Consider the following 14,129-nt stretch of genomic DNA (forward strand, 5'->3'; position numbering starts at 1 on the left):
ATTTTGATGCCCATGTCAATTATCCTCAAAACTGAAAAATTTATAATAATACATACCAGTTAGATTGCTGTATTATAATAATTCACTTAGTCATCTCATAAATTCAATGACTTCATTATAAAAATCACACTAGAAAAATAATGATTTTAAACATGACACGGAAGTGTATTTGGTTTGATGGCCACATAATATCTATCACTATGAGGCTAGAAGAATCTGCTCGACAACCCTCCTAAAAATTGATAAAAATCTAAACACAAAGAGAGAAAAATGAAACTAGTAAGAAATAGATAGGTAGATAGATAGTGACAGACAAAGATGAAGCATACAGAACTTTGGGCTTAATTTCGTCAGGTCCATTTTCTTTGTTGTGATGGGGAGGCGGATTTGAATTTCTTATTTGTCTTTTACCATAGTGGGTGTGACTTTATTAGCCTATAGTTGGACTTAATTTCTCTGGCACCATGTAACAAACAAACTAACATGACATGTTAGGGGCCCAACTTGAGATACAAATATGCATCGCAGTTGATATTACAGATAACTTAAGAAAACTGCTACCAACATAGGCGATGGTGTTAATTTATTTGATATCTGATGTGAGACAATCTGATTTATGGGTGAGATCAAAACAATTTCAGATGGTGCTATCATATATTAGATGGATATCAGATTGATGTTGGATTTTTGCTTAACTTTGGATATTGGGACTGATGTAGAAGGGGTCAGGACAAAGGCCGATGGTGGAATTGGATATCAGATTCCAATATCCACTATCACAATCTGATATATGCATCAAATATCAATCTTTGGATGCCAGATATCAATATCTGGATGTTATATTTTATTGTTAAGAAACTTTGACCCATGTACACAAGTTAGAAAACCGGCGCTTAGTATATTGTTTTCTTTGAAGCCAGAAGTTATCTAAAGTTTCGCCACGAATGTAGGGTACCTCATGTATGCGCTTAAAACACTTTCAACTTGTGTCTTTGTTGGTAGCAATGACCCCCTTTTGCATGTCCGTACTCTATAGGATATATAGTTCACTAATTCAGTTGTATTCCTACTTAGGCTATTTAATATCATACTAAACATAACATAGTAAAACTAATTAAAATATTTATTCCTTCATCCAATATTTGATATCATCATGCAATCCCTTAAACAAAGATTGTTATTTATTTCGGACAATTATAGATACTGGATTATTACTATAGCAACCGATATCCGATATCGTCATCTCTGTCGTCATCCAATACAAGACAGGCAAACTCCACATCATGCAACCCAGCCATTAAACTGATCCGCCAGACACTTAAAAAAGAAGAAGGGTTTAAAGGGAAGTAGTTAACAGCGAGGAGGGTTTTAGAGCAGAGGGATCGATTTTCACCACCATGAGAGTGGCAAAGGCGCGAGCTTTGCATCTCTTCTTCATCTCGCCGGCGTCTCGATCTTCATCTTTTGCGCAGAAATCAATATCCAATTTCAGTACAATCTGCGAATTCTCATTGTTAAAGGCCAATAATTTGTCCACATCTTCCACTTCTTCTTCTTCATCTGCTTCGCATCAATCTAATTCTCAGTGGAGACAGCATGAAGAGGAGAGCAAAAGCGTGAAGGTGGCCGTGTGGTGGGACTTTGAGAACTGCTCTGTTCCTAACGGTGTCAACGCGTTTCGGGTTTCTCATCGGATCATATCAGCTCTACGCGTTCATGGGATCCGTGGTCCGGTATCTATCACTGCTTTTGGGGATATTACCCGGCTGTCGCGTTCTATTCAGGATGCTCTTTGTGCTTCCGGTGTCTGCCTTACCCACGTTCCTAACAGTGAGATTCAGTTTCCGTTTTTCCCCAATTGTTATTGCGATTGGCAATTATATCTACCTTAAATTTTTCGGGCTTAGTTTGGATTGTGTTATTTTTTTTATCTGCTCTTTCATTGGAAAGGATGAAGAAAATAAGTATTGGTTGTTACATCGATTTGCAAGTATTTATTCTCTGAATTTGTGGGTCTTAGGTGGGATTTTGTTATTTTTATCTGCTCTTTCATTGCGAAGGATGGAGAAAAGAAGTATCAATTGCTATATCAATTAGCGAGTATTTATTCTTTGAATTGGTGGGTCTGAGGTGGAATTATCTGCGCTTTAATTGCGACGGAATTTCTAGGAAAAGAATTTTGTAGAAATGGAGCTATGGTCTAGGTTTCCTGGAGGGAGAGACGAGATCGAGAGAGATGCAGAGGAGCAATTGAGGAAGAAAACGATCCTCTTTGGGGTAAAAGCAACAAGTACATCTCCATTCTCACTGTTAGGAAGCGATATATATATACAGATATATGCTCCAAAGGCTATTTTTTATATCAAGGACGTATCACGTGTCAGATACGTGATACGTCAAAACAGACATCAATTGCTATGTCAGTTTGCGAGTATATTTTCTATAAATTTGAGGTTCTGCTATTGGAGGATGTTATTTTTTATCAGCTCTTTCAATGCAAAGGATGAAGAAAAGAACTATTTATCGTTATATCAGTTTTAAGTATCTCTTCTTTAAATTTGTGGGTCTGCGGTTGAATTGTCTTGTTCTGAATCTCCTTGTTCAAAGCAAAGAATGAAAGAAAGAATTATTAATTCTATATCATGTCATCTTTCTATGATTTAAAATCTCTGACTATTGTTTGACGTGCAGGTGGAAAAAATAGCTCCGACAGATCTCTTCTCGCCGATCTTGTCTATTGGGTTTCTCATAACCCTCCTCCTGTTCATTTCTTTCTCATATCTGGTGATGGCGATTTTGCCAATATCCTTCACCGATTGAGAATGAACAACTACAATGTACTGCTTGCCGGCGGAGAGGGCACTTCTGGCGCACTCTGCAGTGCTGCAACAATAATGTGGCTGTGGAATTCGCTTGCGAGAGGGGAAAATCTCACTGGCAAGCACTTCAACCACCCTCCTGATGGGATTTATGGATCATGGTATGGCCATTTCAAAGGTACTCTTGAAAATCCTTTCCCAGAAATTGAGCAGACTCCTAATCCTGTCCTAGAGGAGGTCATAGAGCCTTGCATCGATACTAAGCCCCGTCAAATTCCTAAAGCTTTGATCAATGCTATTCGCCAGTTACTGTCTTCTCACCCAGAAGGAATTAGTATGTCGGAACTACGGTCAGAGCTAAAACGAAACAATATTGTTTTGGAAAAGGATTACTTTGGGCACAAGAAATTTTCTCACCTTCTTTTGTCCATGCCAAATATATTGAAATTCAAGTTTAATCCTGGGGATGCTCAGCCGTTGGTGCACGGCGTTCATCAGAAATCAGCTGGCCAATCTGAATCAATTTCCAGACCCAATGCAGAAGCCGATGGGAAATCGTCTTTTTTGCCTCAAAAAATTATTGAAAAACATTGTTATCTTGGAAACAGCTTGGGTACTTCAATCTCTAAAGATATTTCAGAATCTAGAGAAAGGTCTCCTCTTCATGAAAGAACAGAAGGTGAGGTAACAGATTCCTTTGGAGATGCAACTAAGATATCATATGAAGCTCAGTTCAATAAGAAGCACGAAGATGGGAATGTTGCTGCAGAAGGTATTTTCAGAGGATTAGGAAAAAAAGTTGTCGGCCAAAGAATAGAACCAGCAGAAGAAAGTGATCGTGACGCCAAAATCAACTGTGTTGATCCAAAGAACGTTGATCAGTGCAGTCCGTCTATTTCCTCAGTATCTGGAAAAGAAGCTCCTCATCTGGCTATCAACTCGGTGAAAGACAAAGAAAATGATTTAAATTCTTTATCAATGCCAACGAATATTGGAAGCGCCTCAAAGCTTAGTTTTCTTGGCCGCATTTTTGAATGGTTTAGGTTTCGGAAAACTGATTCCAGAAGTTCTGACGGGCGTCAGGATGATATTTCTCAGCTTAATGATTATTCTGTTGGAAAACAAGGGATAGAGAGTGATGGGATTTGCCTTTCCAGTTTGGATCCTCCGACTATTCAACCTGAGCCCCTTAACTTGTTCACAAAATCTCACTTTTGGGACTCCATGGAATCGTTTTTGGGTACTTCAATGGGATTGGATATTGTCTCCCAGTCAAAAACTAGGTAATTTTAGCAATTTTTCTTTGTTCTCTACATATCTTTTTTTTTTTGAAATATTGTCCTCTACATCTCATTAATACACTTTACTTGTAGTTTGTGCATGATTGAGCTAAATAATTTAATATGAATTCCATCCTTTTATGCTTATTTTTTCATTCAAAAAAAATCCTTTTATGCTGTTTTCTTGTATTTTCAACTTTAGCCCAAACTTATTTTATTCTTTTCAAATAATAGACTAGATCACAAACACAACCTTTCGTTTGGGATGAAGTATATCATTTTAGTCAGTTATTTTCTATGAATAATCTATTAAAAAAGTTTCCAAATGTTCATTAATATTGCAGTACCCACGTCATGAAGTGTTCTCCTAAACTTCAAAGTTGCTTTTCAGAAATGATAGACTGACCTCTGCTTCACTTCTTTCTTCATCTTTTATGGTTCAGGGAAGAGCTCATGCGGGGACTACAGAAGGAGGGTCCTTTAGTGCTCACTGCACTTAAAGACGGCCATCTTCATCAGCTTGTTAACTTGCTGATATCAGAAAAAAAATGGGTGGAAGAATCCGTTTCACAGGCGCATCCTTTCAAGCTGATGCTGCCAATCAAAAGGCCGTGTATTCCATCTCATTCCTGCAAATCCAATGGTCTAAGATCCATTTTTTCAGATAAAAAATCTAGGTCTGATTCAGAGCTGGTGGAGATCAACAAAGTGCCAAAGAGTATTTCCGAGCTGAAATCCTGGTTCAGCCAAGCTCATGAAGCCCACGACACTCCCCTTAGTTCTTTGGACTATGAGAGGTGGTTTGAGGCTGAATTTGGCAGAAACCTTGAACCTTCGACTTACGGGTACTTCACCCTAGACGATCTGACCACTGCTTGCTCTTCGGAACCCGAGCCTGGAAGCTGTCTTGGCATCTCAAGAGCAGACACTCTCTCTGACTGCACGAAGCTGTTAACTGACTTCTTAAAGCACCATCCACATGGCTTCAACATTGGCTTATTCAGGCCTGTATTCTTCAAGAGGTACGGTTACGTGCTCGATTATCAGGCCCTTGGCTACCCAAAACTTGCATCACTTCTGCAGATAGTCCCCGGCGTGAGGATCGAATCATCTCTCGTTGTACCCGATAAGTTGGAAAAGAAAGAGGAAGAACAGGGGGGTGAAAAAGAGCAGGCCTGGGATGAGCTTGGGCCTCTGTCAGAGAATTTGCCTGCCAATGAATCGGAGGATCCAGTGAACAAGGCCCACGTTAAAAACAAGGGAGTTAGTGCGCTTCTGAAGGTTCTCGATGGGTACTACTCAGGTCCAGGAGAAAATAGTGGGAAATACGAGGGAATTGAATCACGGAAGGGGAGGAAAATCTCGTTTGTTTCCGACTTAAAGGAGGAAGAGGAGACAGATAAGAAGCCAAGTGAATCAAGATTGAAGAGTAAGTTTGATGCCCTGGGAATTTGAACTGAGTTTCAAGAGGAAGGAAATGAAAAAAGAGTGTTTTTAAAGGGAATGTTGAAAACAGTTTTGGGGTTATAGTGATTGCGCTGCTTTTGTCTCTCATCTGCCAGAGACCAGGACTATCCCAACTTATGTTCTCCTGGTAACCTGATCTAACACTGCAAATCTCTCTTTCACAGAAAAATCCGGATTTGAGGAAACAACCATCTTATTATTAATATAAAGGTCTCAGGTTTAAGTACCCAGACAGTTCAAGAATTTTGAAACTAAGCTACCCTGAGAATACGTGAGGATGTGTACGAGACGTACACACGCCAACTCAAACAGCATGTGGATGATGGGGGCGATTGACGAGAGCATGTACCTATCGGGTGAAAGGCTAGGCCAATCCAGCTAGTCTTTGCTTGCCTTTCTATCAATGTTCTGATTCTCTTCGTCTCTAACTGTTCTCTCTTCGTCTTGAATTCGCCGGCAATTCTTGGCTCAGTCTGCTTCGTTCAAGTTCATTCTCTAGAGGAGTATAACATTTCCATTCTTCTTCTCAATTGTGCACCCTGAGACTCTGAATTCTCTTAGGTATGATTGGACATCCCTTCTTCTGGGAAGTCAAGCTTTCTTAGATTTGGCCATTCTTTAATAATCTCCTAAATCCTTCTTAACTCTTCACGTTGGATGAAATAACTATCCAATTGTTATCCCTCTCCTTGAAACTTCTCTTCAAATTTTCTTCAAAAATTTGAATTTTCTATTCCCGTTTCTGCTTAAAGATTTTTGTCCCTTATCTTCTGAACTTCCACCTCAATATGCGCCTTTCCATATCTTTCTACATCCTTATGGAGTGGTGACTTTTTTAAGGTTTAAGATGTATCCTAATATCATCCTGGAGTGCTCTCTTTTCCCTAGATACTCAACTCTCAAGATATTATCAATAGTCTAGTTCCCGTAAGCAGTCAATCGAGCAATACTAACTCCCTTGAGTGTATTTATAGCAGGTAGTGAAGTCCTCCATAGCTCTATTAACAGATGATCTAATTAGGTTTTCTATCTCAAGGGAAACTTCACACCAGTGGCTGTGCTTATACATACAATCATAAAAGGAACGTGAATTAGGTTTCAAAACATAGCTAAACTAAAACAAAGTTTTACACAGCTTTTCATAGGCATTTCAAGCCAATATTTCCATAGTATAAGTTGCTCTTAATTATAGTATATATTAGTTGCAATGGCAAGTGGCTCCGATTCTTCCTATCAGATGACTCAGTGCTGCATTGAGAAACACGTCCACATGCCATTTGTTATTGGTAAATAAACATAAATGGTCCAAATCGCAAACGAATTTATACCTCATGTGGATTTACAACATTATCTTTCGTCGGATCAGAAACAACTTCACAGTTTTATGAAATAAAATGTTTAATCATGTCAAATGAAACTAATGCTTGTTATTATTCTAATAGTAACTAATGATCCATAATCTGGCAAAAATGAAATCAATCAAGAGGAGAAATAAATTATTTGGCATGACGTCGAGGTCATGATCAAATCTTACTTAGGTATTTTCCCAAATTAAGAGTGCCAGTTTACTTCCATAGCCAAAAAAAAATATTAAAAAAAATCTGATACATCTGAGAAGTGAGACTGAACAATAGTGATCATGTCAATATCATCGTTCAACTATAATATTTATTTTGGAGTTCACATTTTTTTTGAAATTATGCTTGGTGTGTCACGAATAGTTTGAGTCAAATAGGTCTCACATTTTTTAGACACTAGAAAGGCCTCTATCCTTGAAACTGGATACAAATAGTGCTTCAGGTAGCTTAAAGAATTCCGAAAGATAATATATTTTCTTCAAAACAAAATACCCCAGCTAGTGGATAAATCTATTACCATGAAGCATTTGTTCCCAATGCGTCTGATACCTCATTTTTATGGATTAATCGCAGAGACAAAAAGCTTATACCTTCTTAATTTTTTTAATGTAGAACTCTGTTTATGGTGATTATCCTCTCCCTCAACCAAATTACTTGAACCCTTTTGGATGAGAGATGCATTGGCCATCGCTTCTCACCACGAGGATGCTGGCTTTACACCCAACATGGAATATAATCCCACACTTGGGTCTCCTGAAGGATTACTCACTTGGTTTCCACCTTACAATGCTTATCCAAGTATAGCTACTGCAATTGTTTCTCAAAGAAGAAACAATAAGTCTCTTAAAACAAGAACTAAACTATACCAATAATAATGAAGGAGAAATATCATAATGAAAACCAAAAATTGACTTTTGATCAAGTAATCCAAATATAATTTTTCACCCTTAATTTTCATGAAATATATCTCAGTAAAATTTAAGCTAATGTAGAGGGTATATAAGGGACGAGGAGAAATGTGTGCCATTTAAGGTCCTAAATTATCATTATCATTATCAAAATAATTTGTATTAAGATAGCATTTTACATGGCTATAAATTGAGACTCATGGGTCAAAATGAGTTTCAACCCCCCCTCTTGTCTTCTTAACCATTTTACATTATCCTCTGTTCTATACACTATCACTTTTTGGTATTTTTTCAGCCCCATGTATGCCAGATATGATGTTCACTTATGCGTAGTGCAACCTGACACATCAACAACCAATATTAAATATCACTAGAAACTTACTGGAGTATAAGTACTTATAATCATTGATGAACCGTAAATTAGGGTTAAAAATGTCATTAAGGCTTCTATTTTATGCAACAAAATTTTTATCTTCCCTTTTGAGCACAGGGCAAGCAAGGGTCAAATCCACACGGAGAAATTGTTAAATAAGAGAATTTTCTCTTTTCATTTATATTTTTGGTTTAAAATATTTATTACTCTAAATTAATGAAATAAAACTTCTAAAAAATAATTATAAAATACGTTTCCTAATTAACTTAATTTATTCAAAAAATTTAGAATCATTTTGAAAATTTTAAAATAGCTTCATAGTTCAAACTACTCACTAATTCTAATTCAAATAACTTAATTGATGCTTTGAGAGTGTCAGATGATGGTTTATGGTGATGGACCAAAGAGGAGTGGAGTAGATGAAAGATATACCAGCACTGATTGCAACAGAGATTAAGGCCACTACACACTGAACAGTGAAGTGGGGGTGAATGATTACGATTTCATCATGTGAAACCTGAGAAGAAGGTAGATACCCGCTGATGAGTAGTGGAGTTGGAGATGGTGTGCATGATTTAGAAAACCTAGGCTATTGGAGATGATAACCTATGAAAATGATGAAGAAATAAGTTGGAACAAGATGAATCTTGTACTAAGTCCCATGAGTCCGAGTGGTGCTTTTTCTTCGCATTTCTTGATCTGAACATCACTCCTTAAATCCATCATTCTCGGAGTGGAAGAATGAAACCAAATGAGTTTTTTAATGAAAAAATCATTCCACTAATTGTAATTAGGAACCAAAACCAATGATGCCTTTTTTCAAAGGGAGAGTTTATTTATAGATCCAAATACTGGAGGTAAGGATGGAACTAACCTCAAATATCAGCCCAAAGTTTTTTCTATTGTTAGATTTGAGTGTTTGAATTTTGAATAATCTGACCCATCCGACTTTTTCTCTCCTCTGATTTCTGAGGGGGATTGCTAGTGTTGCACATAATTCTAGGAGTGGAAAAATCAAAAACTTCATTTAAAATATTTAAATTCAAATCTATGCTTTCTGTCTTATTCAATTATTTTCTTTATGAATTCAGGTTCAGAAAATTCCCTAGAAATACCAAAAAATCTAAAAAATTAGAAAATAATTCTAAAATATAATAAACCTGTACCATGTTAAGATAAATCTAAAAAGAAATTCTCTGACTTGTCAAAGTATTCTTTTCATAAAATTAATGCCAGATAATTATGTTATGGTACCATAAAATCAAGTGAAATCATAACTTCATCCTAGAAGTGGAATAAATTATTTAAACTTTAATGATATGAATTTATGATTATTTCAATGCAAATAAACACATAAATGCATGAAATTATTACTAAAAAATATCATGGTATTTATGATCATCAACCATCTAGACCAATCTATCAGTCTAATTAAATGATATAGTCTACTCCAATTTCAGTACATTCTAGCACTGAAAACAACATGCTATATTTATCTATATTTCAACTCAGCCCAAAGGAGAATACTGCCTTTCAAGGATCTGGAACTCTCTAAAGATATGGGTAAAATCAAGATGTGGATATGAGGAGCAGAATGATCATCCTGACCATCCGTTTTGTGGGCATCAAATTCTAAACTGCATAAAGGATTGTAGAATATTTTTTAAACCATTTATTTTGCTGGTACAAATTTCCGTGGGATTTTTCCCATGCAATGGCTAACCTTGTGAAAAAGTGTTGAATTTGGTAAATTATTTTTAATAATGTGGTGGAAAAAATAGAGTGAAAAAACAATCTAAAAGGATTATAACACCAATCAAATGGAGTAAAACTTGGTGTAAAAGAAGTTTAGGAGACCAAATCAAGGATTTTTTAGTAAACACTACTTGGCATAGGATTGGCATAAAAAAATGAGGTTTCTGTCATTCACTTATTTAGACACAATATTGTCCCTATGTCTTGTGAAACAAACCCTTAAATCTTGTATTTTTTTCATCACATTTTATCACAATGATATAATTTACCTCCAAATTGAATTTATTAGATGTTAAATGATGTCATTTCCTGAGCTGAAGAATATACAACAGATCAAATTCATATGAATTATTCATTACCTGATTTGAGTAAACGGATTACATGAGGACAAAATTCAGTCCCTATTGGATATATTAGTTTATGTTTTGATTATATACTATATGATATATAAACTCCACATTGTCTGTCACATCGGATGGAAATATGTGTTCAAAAAGCCAATTGCACATTCCATATCTTATTCCATGTTCATTACTACGCTGCATTCATTACAATGCGCACGCGATACATATAATTAAGTCCATGAATACATGATTGAACTTAGAGAATTATGATGAAATTAAAATATTGAGATCACTAGTTACATGTGACCTAAATATTCCTAATCATGGAATTATAAATGGTCTTAATTTAGTTTCAGCAAGAAGATCACGAATACGATTCAGTGGTCAAGATGGAATCGTCCACCCTTGCTATAAGAGGAGACATATAAAGGAAGATGATGCAGTCAAGTTCTTGGCCAAGGCAGTGAAATATTAGATAACACTTATCTGATGATTTCTGAATGCATCCATAATAACTTCGATGACCAATTATGATTTGACTGTTGACCATACCCTAAGTTGTCCTAAGAGCATCAAGCGAATGAGGTACTATATGTGCATGGTAGCCGATGATGGAAAGGTTCCATGAGTGAGTGGATACACACTCCTTTGTATTTACTAGAGCTCGATGTGTAGCTTGGAACTCCACGGCTTGGAGACTCAAACTATCCATTAGGTTAAGTTGATCCAACATTAGATAATATAAATGGTAATATAATTACTTAATTTTAAAAGCCAATATAATTTTTTTAAACTAGTTTAATAGATGGGCCTAGAGTGTAATACTCAAATAGTCTTTTGGACATCTGAAGATATACTTAAACTTGCAGGATTTTTATGAAAATACCCACATTGTATAAATAATGGAAGTCCCTGAACAAAATTCATCCAGGCTGAAATTGTTCATGGACCTAGCCCTTCTTCCTTCTTCCCTTAGCTACTCCCCATTATTGATGCAATCGAGACCACCATGAACAGAGCTTGTCATGGTGATGGAAGAGTGCCGACATGACATGGACAACACATTTGAGCAGCTTGACATTTTTGCTGTACATTTGAGAAGCTCACCACATCTCACTCAAGGATCTAAGAATTCACAGATTTCATCTGTGCCCAAATTATTCATTTCCATGTTTTTGTTGATGTTTTTTTAATTCCATTTCAATTCTTCTGATGTGAATCATTCTAGTTTTCATCTAGATCAATGCCCTAGAACCGAAGAACATGATGGTGATGAGTCCTGAGAACTATATCTCAGGTTTGGCTGTTGGTTGCCATCTAAATTTCAACAAAATAAATGTTGCTTCTCTGATGATCTGGTTGCGATAATGCCATTTACGAAAGATATTATGCAACATCCAAATATAAATTTTAAGATGAATGAAAGAGTATTGATTTGTTAAATAAATGTTTAATTTGATGTCTATTTCAGATTTGAGGTCATGGAATCATAGTTCATGATGATTACTAGAGAGGATTTGGAATAACATTGATAATGAATCAACCATCTTTGTTGGTTTCAACCAAAAATAATACAGTTGAACTAGATGTCAACCACAAAATAGAACTACAATGTAATGATAAAGCAACATATGTTTTTTTTCTGTCATTTTCCCCTTTCACCATGTAGAACCACAAATCACCTTTTTGTTCAGTTAAGAAACAAAGAAATTCTTTGTCCCATAATTATGGAGTTTTGTATGTAATAAAGGATCATTATGATAAATTAAGAGATTAATAAATATGCATCTTTTTAACCAAGTTGTGCCAATAATCACCCAGTCATGGATTGGCACATGTGAGGCTAACCAACTACATGTAGCCTCCAATTTACCTTCTTGGCCTTCTCCATTAGAGAGACTCTGATGGCGAGGATGCCAACATCTCATCGGGAGTCAACCGAAGTCAATCGGAGTCAAAAGAAGTCAACCCACCACGGTCAACCAGAGTCAACCCTAAAGCCGACACGCCACAACCGCCACCTTGCACGTCTCCACCCGCGCACGCCTCTACGTGCGTCATGACACGACGCCAAAGGCAGATCCACAACTGCCCTTTGGCGTGACACGGCACACGTCTTTATTTTCTCGTCTTTACTTTCTCGTCAATTTCTCTTTCCTCCAAGGCCTATATAAAGGCCATTGTTTTCAAGAAACTCTTAGGCAGTCATTAATTCAAGAATTGAGTTTTGTTAACTCTTCTTGGAGGACTGCCCAGCCTCCCCTATCCTTCTTAACCCTAGCCGTCGTCGCCGCCGCGGCCACTACCGCCGCCGCCGCCGCCGCTGCCTCGCGACGTCGGCCTCACATCTCTATTCTCTCTCTCTTTCTCTCTCTTGTCCGCCAGCCTTGGCCGCCCAAGCAGCCCTGCCAGGGCCTCTCAAGCAGCCCCGACCAGGCCGCCCAGGCAGCCCCAACCAGGCCGCCCAGGCAGCCCCGACCAGGCCGTCCAGGCAGCTCCGACCAGGCCGCCCAGACCGCCCAGCCAGAGCCGCCCAGGCAGCCCCGCCAAGGCCGCCCAGACAGCCCCGACCAGGCCGCCCAGCCAGAGCCGCCCAGACAGCCCTGCTAGGGCCTCTCAAGCAGCCCCGACCAGGCCACCCAGGCAGCCCCGACCAGGCCGCCCAGGCAGCCCAAGCGGCCCAACCAGAGCCACCCAGGCAGCCCCGCTAAGGCCGCCCAAGCAGCCCCGACCAGGCCGCCCAAGCAGCCCCGCCAAGGCTGCCTAGGCAGCCCCGACCAGGCCTCCCAGGCCGCCCAGCCAGAGCCGCCTAGGCAGCCCCGCTAAGGCCGCCCAGGCAGCCCCGACCAGGCCGCCCTAGGCAACCCTCGCTAGGGCTGCCCAAGAGCGCCCAAGACTGACCAAACCGAGCCGCCCGAGGCCGCGCTCAGGAGGCCCTTGTCCGGGCGCCGTCCGCGCTTCGAGCCGCGCGTGCTGCACGCTCTCGGGTGCACTTTGCCGCACTCCACGCGCGCTCCGTGCGTTTCACGCGCTCAGCTCCCGCGTGCGCTGCTCCGCGTCTCCGTGCGCTCCGCGCACCCTTCGCGCGCTTCGCGCGCGCGGGTGTTCGCCCATGTTTGACTCTGCGCCCACGACAACTGCACTCAACCAGGGCCATTCAACGCCCGGAACGTCCAGCCTCGTCCTCGTCCAGTGGGCCGCTCAACGCCCGGATTCGCCCAGCTTCGTCACGTTCAGAATTGCCCGCGACCTCTTCACGCACTACGGTGCCGAGGTACTCCTGAACTCTTTGGTGTCGACGTGTTCTCCGTTCAGTGTCTTCTCGAGAAGTTTCCACTGCCGTCAGATTTAGATTTGGTTTGGATCTTCTACTCATCCTCCCTCATTCTTGAGAGTTTTCTCGCAACGCGAATTCGGGTATTGATTTCGGTGCTTAGGCATCGCCGCGGTGGGGGAAGACAGTACTCCCGCCCTCGAAAGGGTCAGAGCTGCACCACCAGATTTTCATCGGTTTTAAATCCGAATCCGGCCATGAATTTCTGTGGATTGTTTTATCCCTCACACATCCATCCTACCCTTAGTCCGTTTATCCTGTCGTCCTGCCCTTCCTCGCCTTCCCCGTAGTCGTCCTACGTCAGACTATACTTCAAGGCCTTCTCCTTCAGCAGGCAAGTCGTGCTTCACATTTGCAAAAAAACATTATTTTTATTCAACTTCCCAAAATTTTTTAGTAATTATATATTAAAAAATACATTGATACTTAAAAGTAATCATTATATATAAATTTTCAAAATTCGTTTTAATGGATAAATAATAAATGTATAA

At 39.3% G+C, this 14,129-nt stretch overlaps 1 protein-coding gene across 1 annotated transcript; it reads left to right on the forward strand.

The window, feature by feature from the left end:
- The first annotated feature begins 1,316 nt into the window (after positions 1 to 1,316).
- On the forward strand, positions 1,317 to 5,679 carry LOC144705726 (uncharacterized). The gene is made up of 3 exons (XM_078578517.1): positions 1,317 to 1,830; positions 2,692 to 4,102; positions 4,543 to 5,679. Exons 1-3 carry the CDS (start codon positions 1,398 to 1,400, stop codon positions 5,552 to 5,554), a joined length of 2,856 nt encoding a protein of 951 aa, XP_078434643.1. The 5' UTR covers positions 1,317 to 1,397; the 3' UTR covers positions 5,555 to 5,679.
- The last annotated feature ends 8,450 nt before the right edge of the window (positions 5,680 to 14,129 follow it).

Source organism: Wolffia australiana, chromosome 7, assembly GCF_029677425.1.
Source record: "Wolffia australiana isolate 7733 chromosome 7, ASM2967742v1".
Lineage (NCBI taxonomy): Eukaryota > Viridiplantae > Streptophyta > Magnoliopsida > Alismatales > Araceae > Wolffia > Wolffia australiana.

Coding starts and splice junctions, on each gene's coding strand:
- LOC144705726 (XM_078578517.1), top strand. CDS start 1,398: ATGAGAGTGGCAAAGGCGCGAGCTTTGCATCTCTTCTTCATCTCGCCG. Junction 1,831..2,691: donor CCTTACCCACGTTCCTAACA/GTGAGATTCAGT, acceptor TTTGACGTGCAG/GTGGAAAAAATAGCTCCGAC. Junction 4,103..4,542: donor GTCTCCCAGTCAAAAACTAG/GTAATTTTAGCA, acceptor TTTATGGTTCAG/GGAAGAGCTCATGCGGGGAC.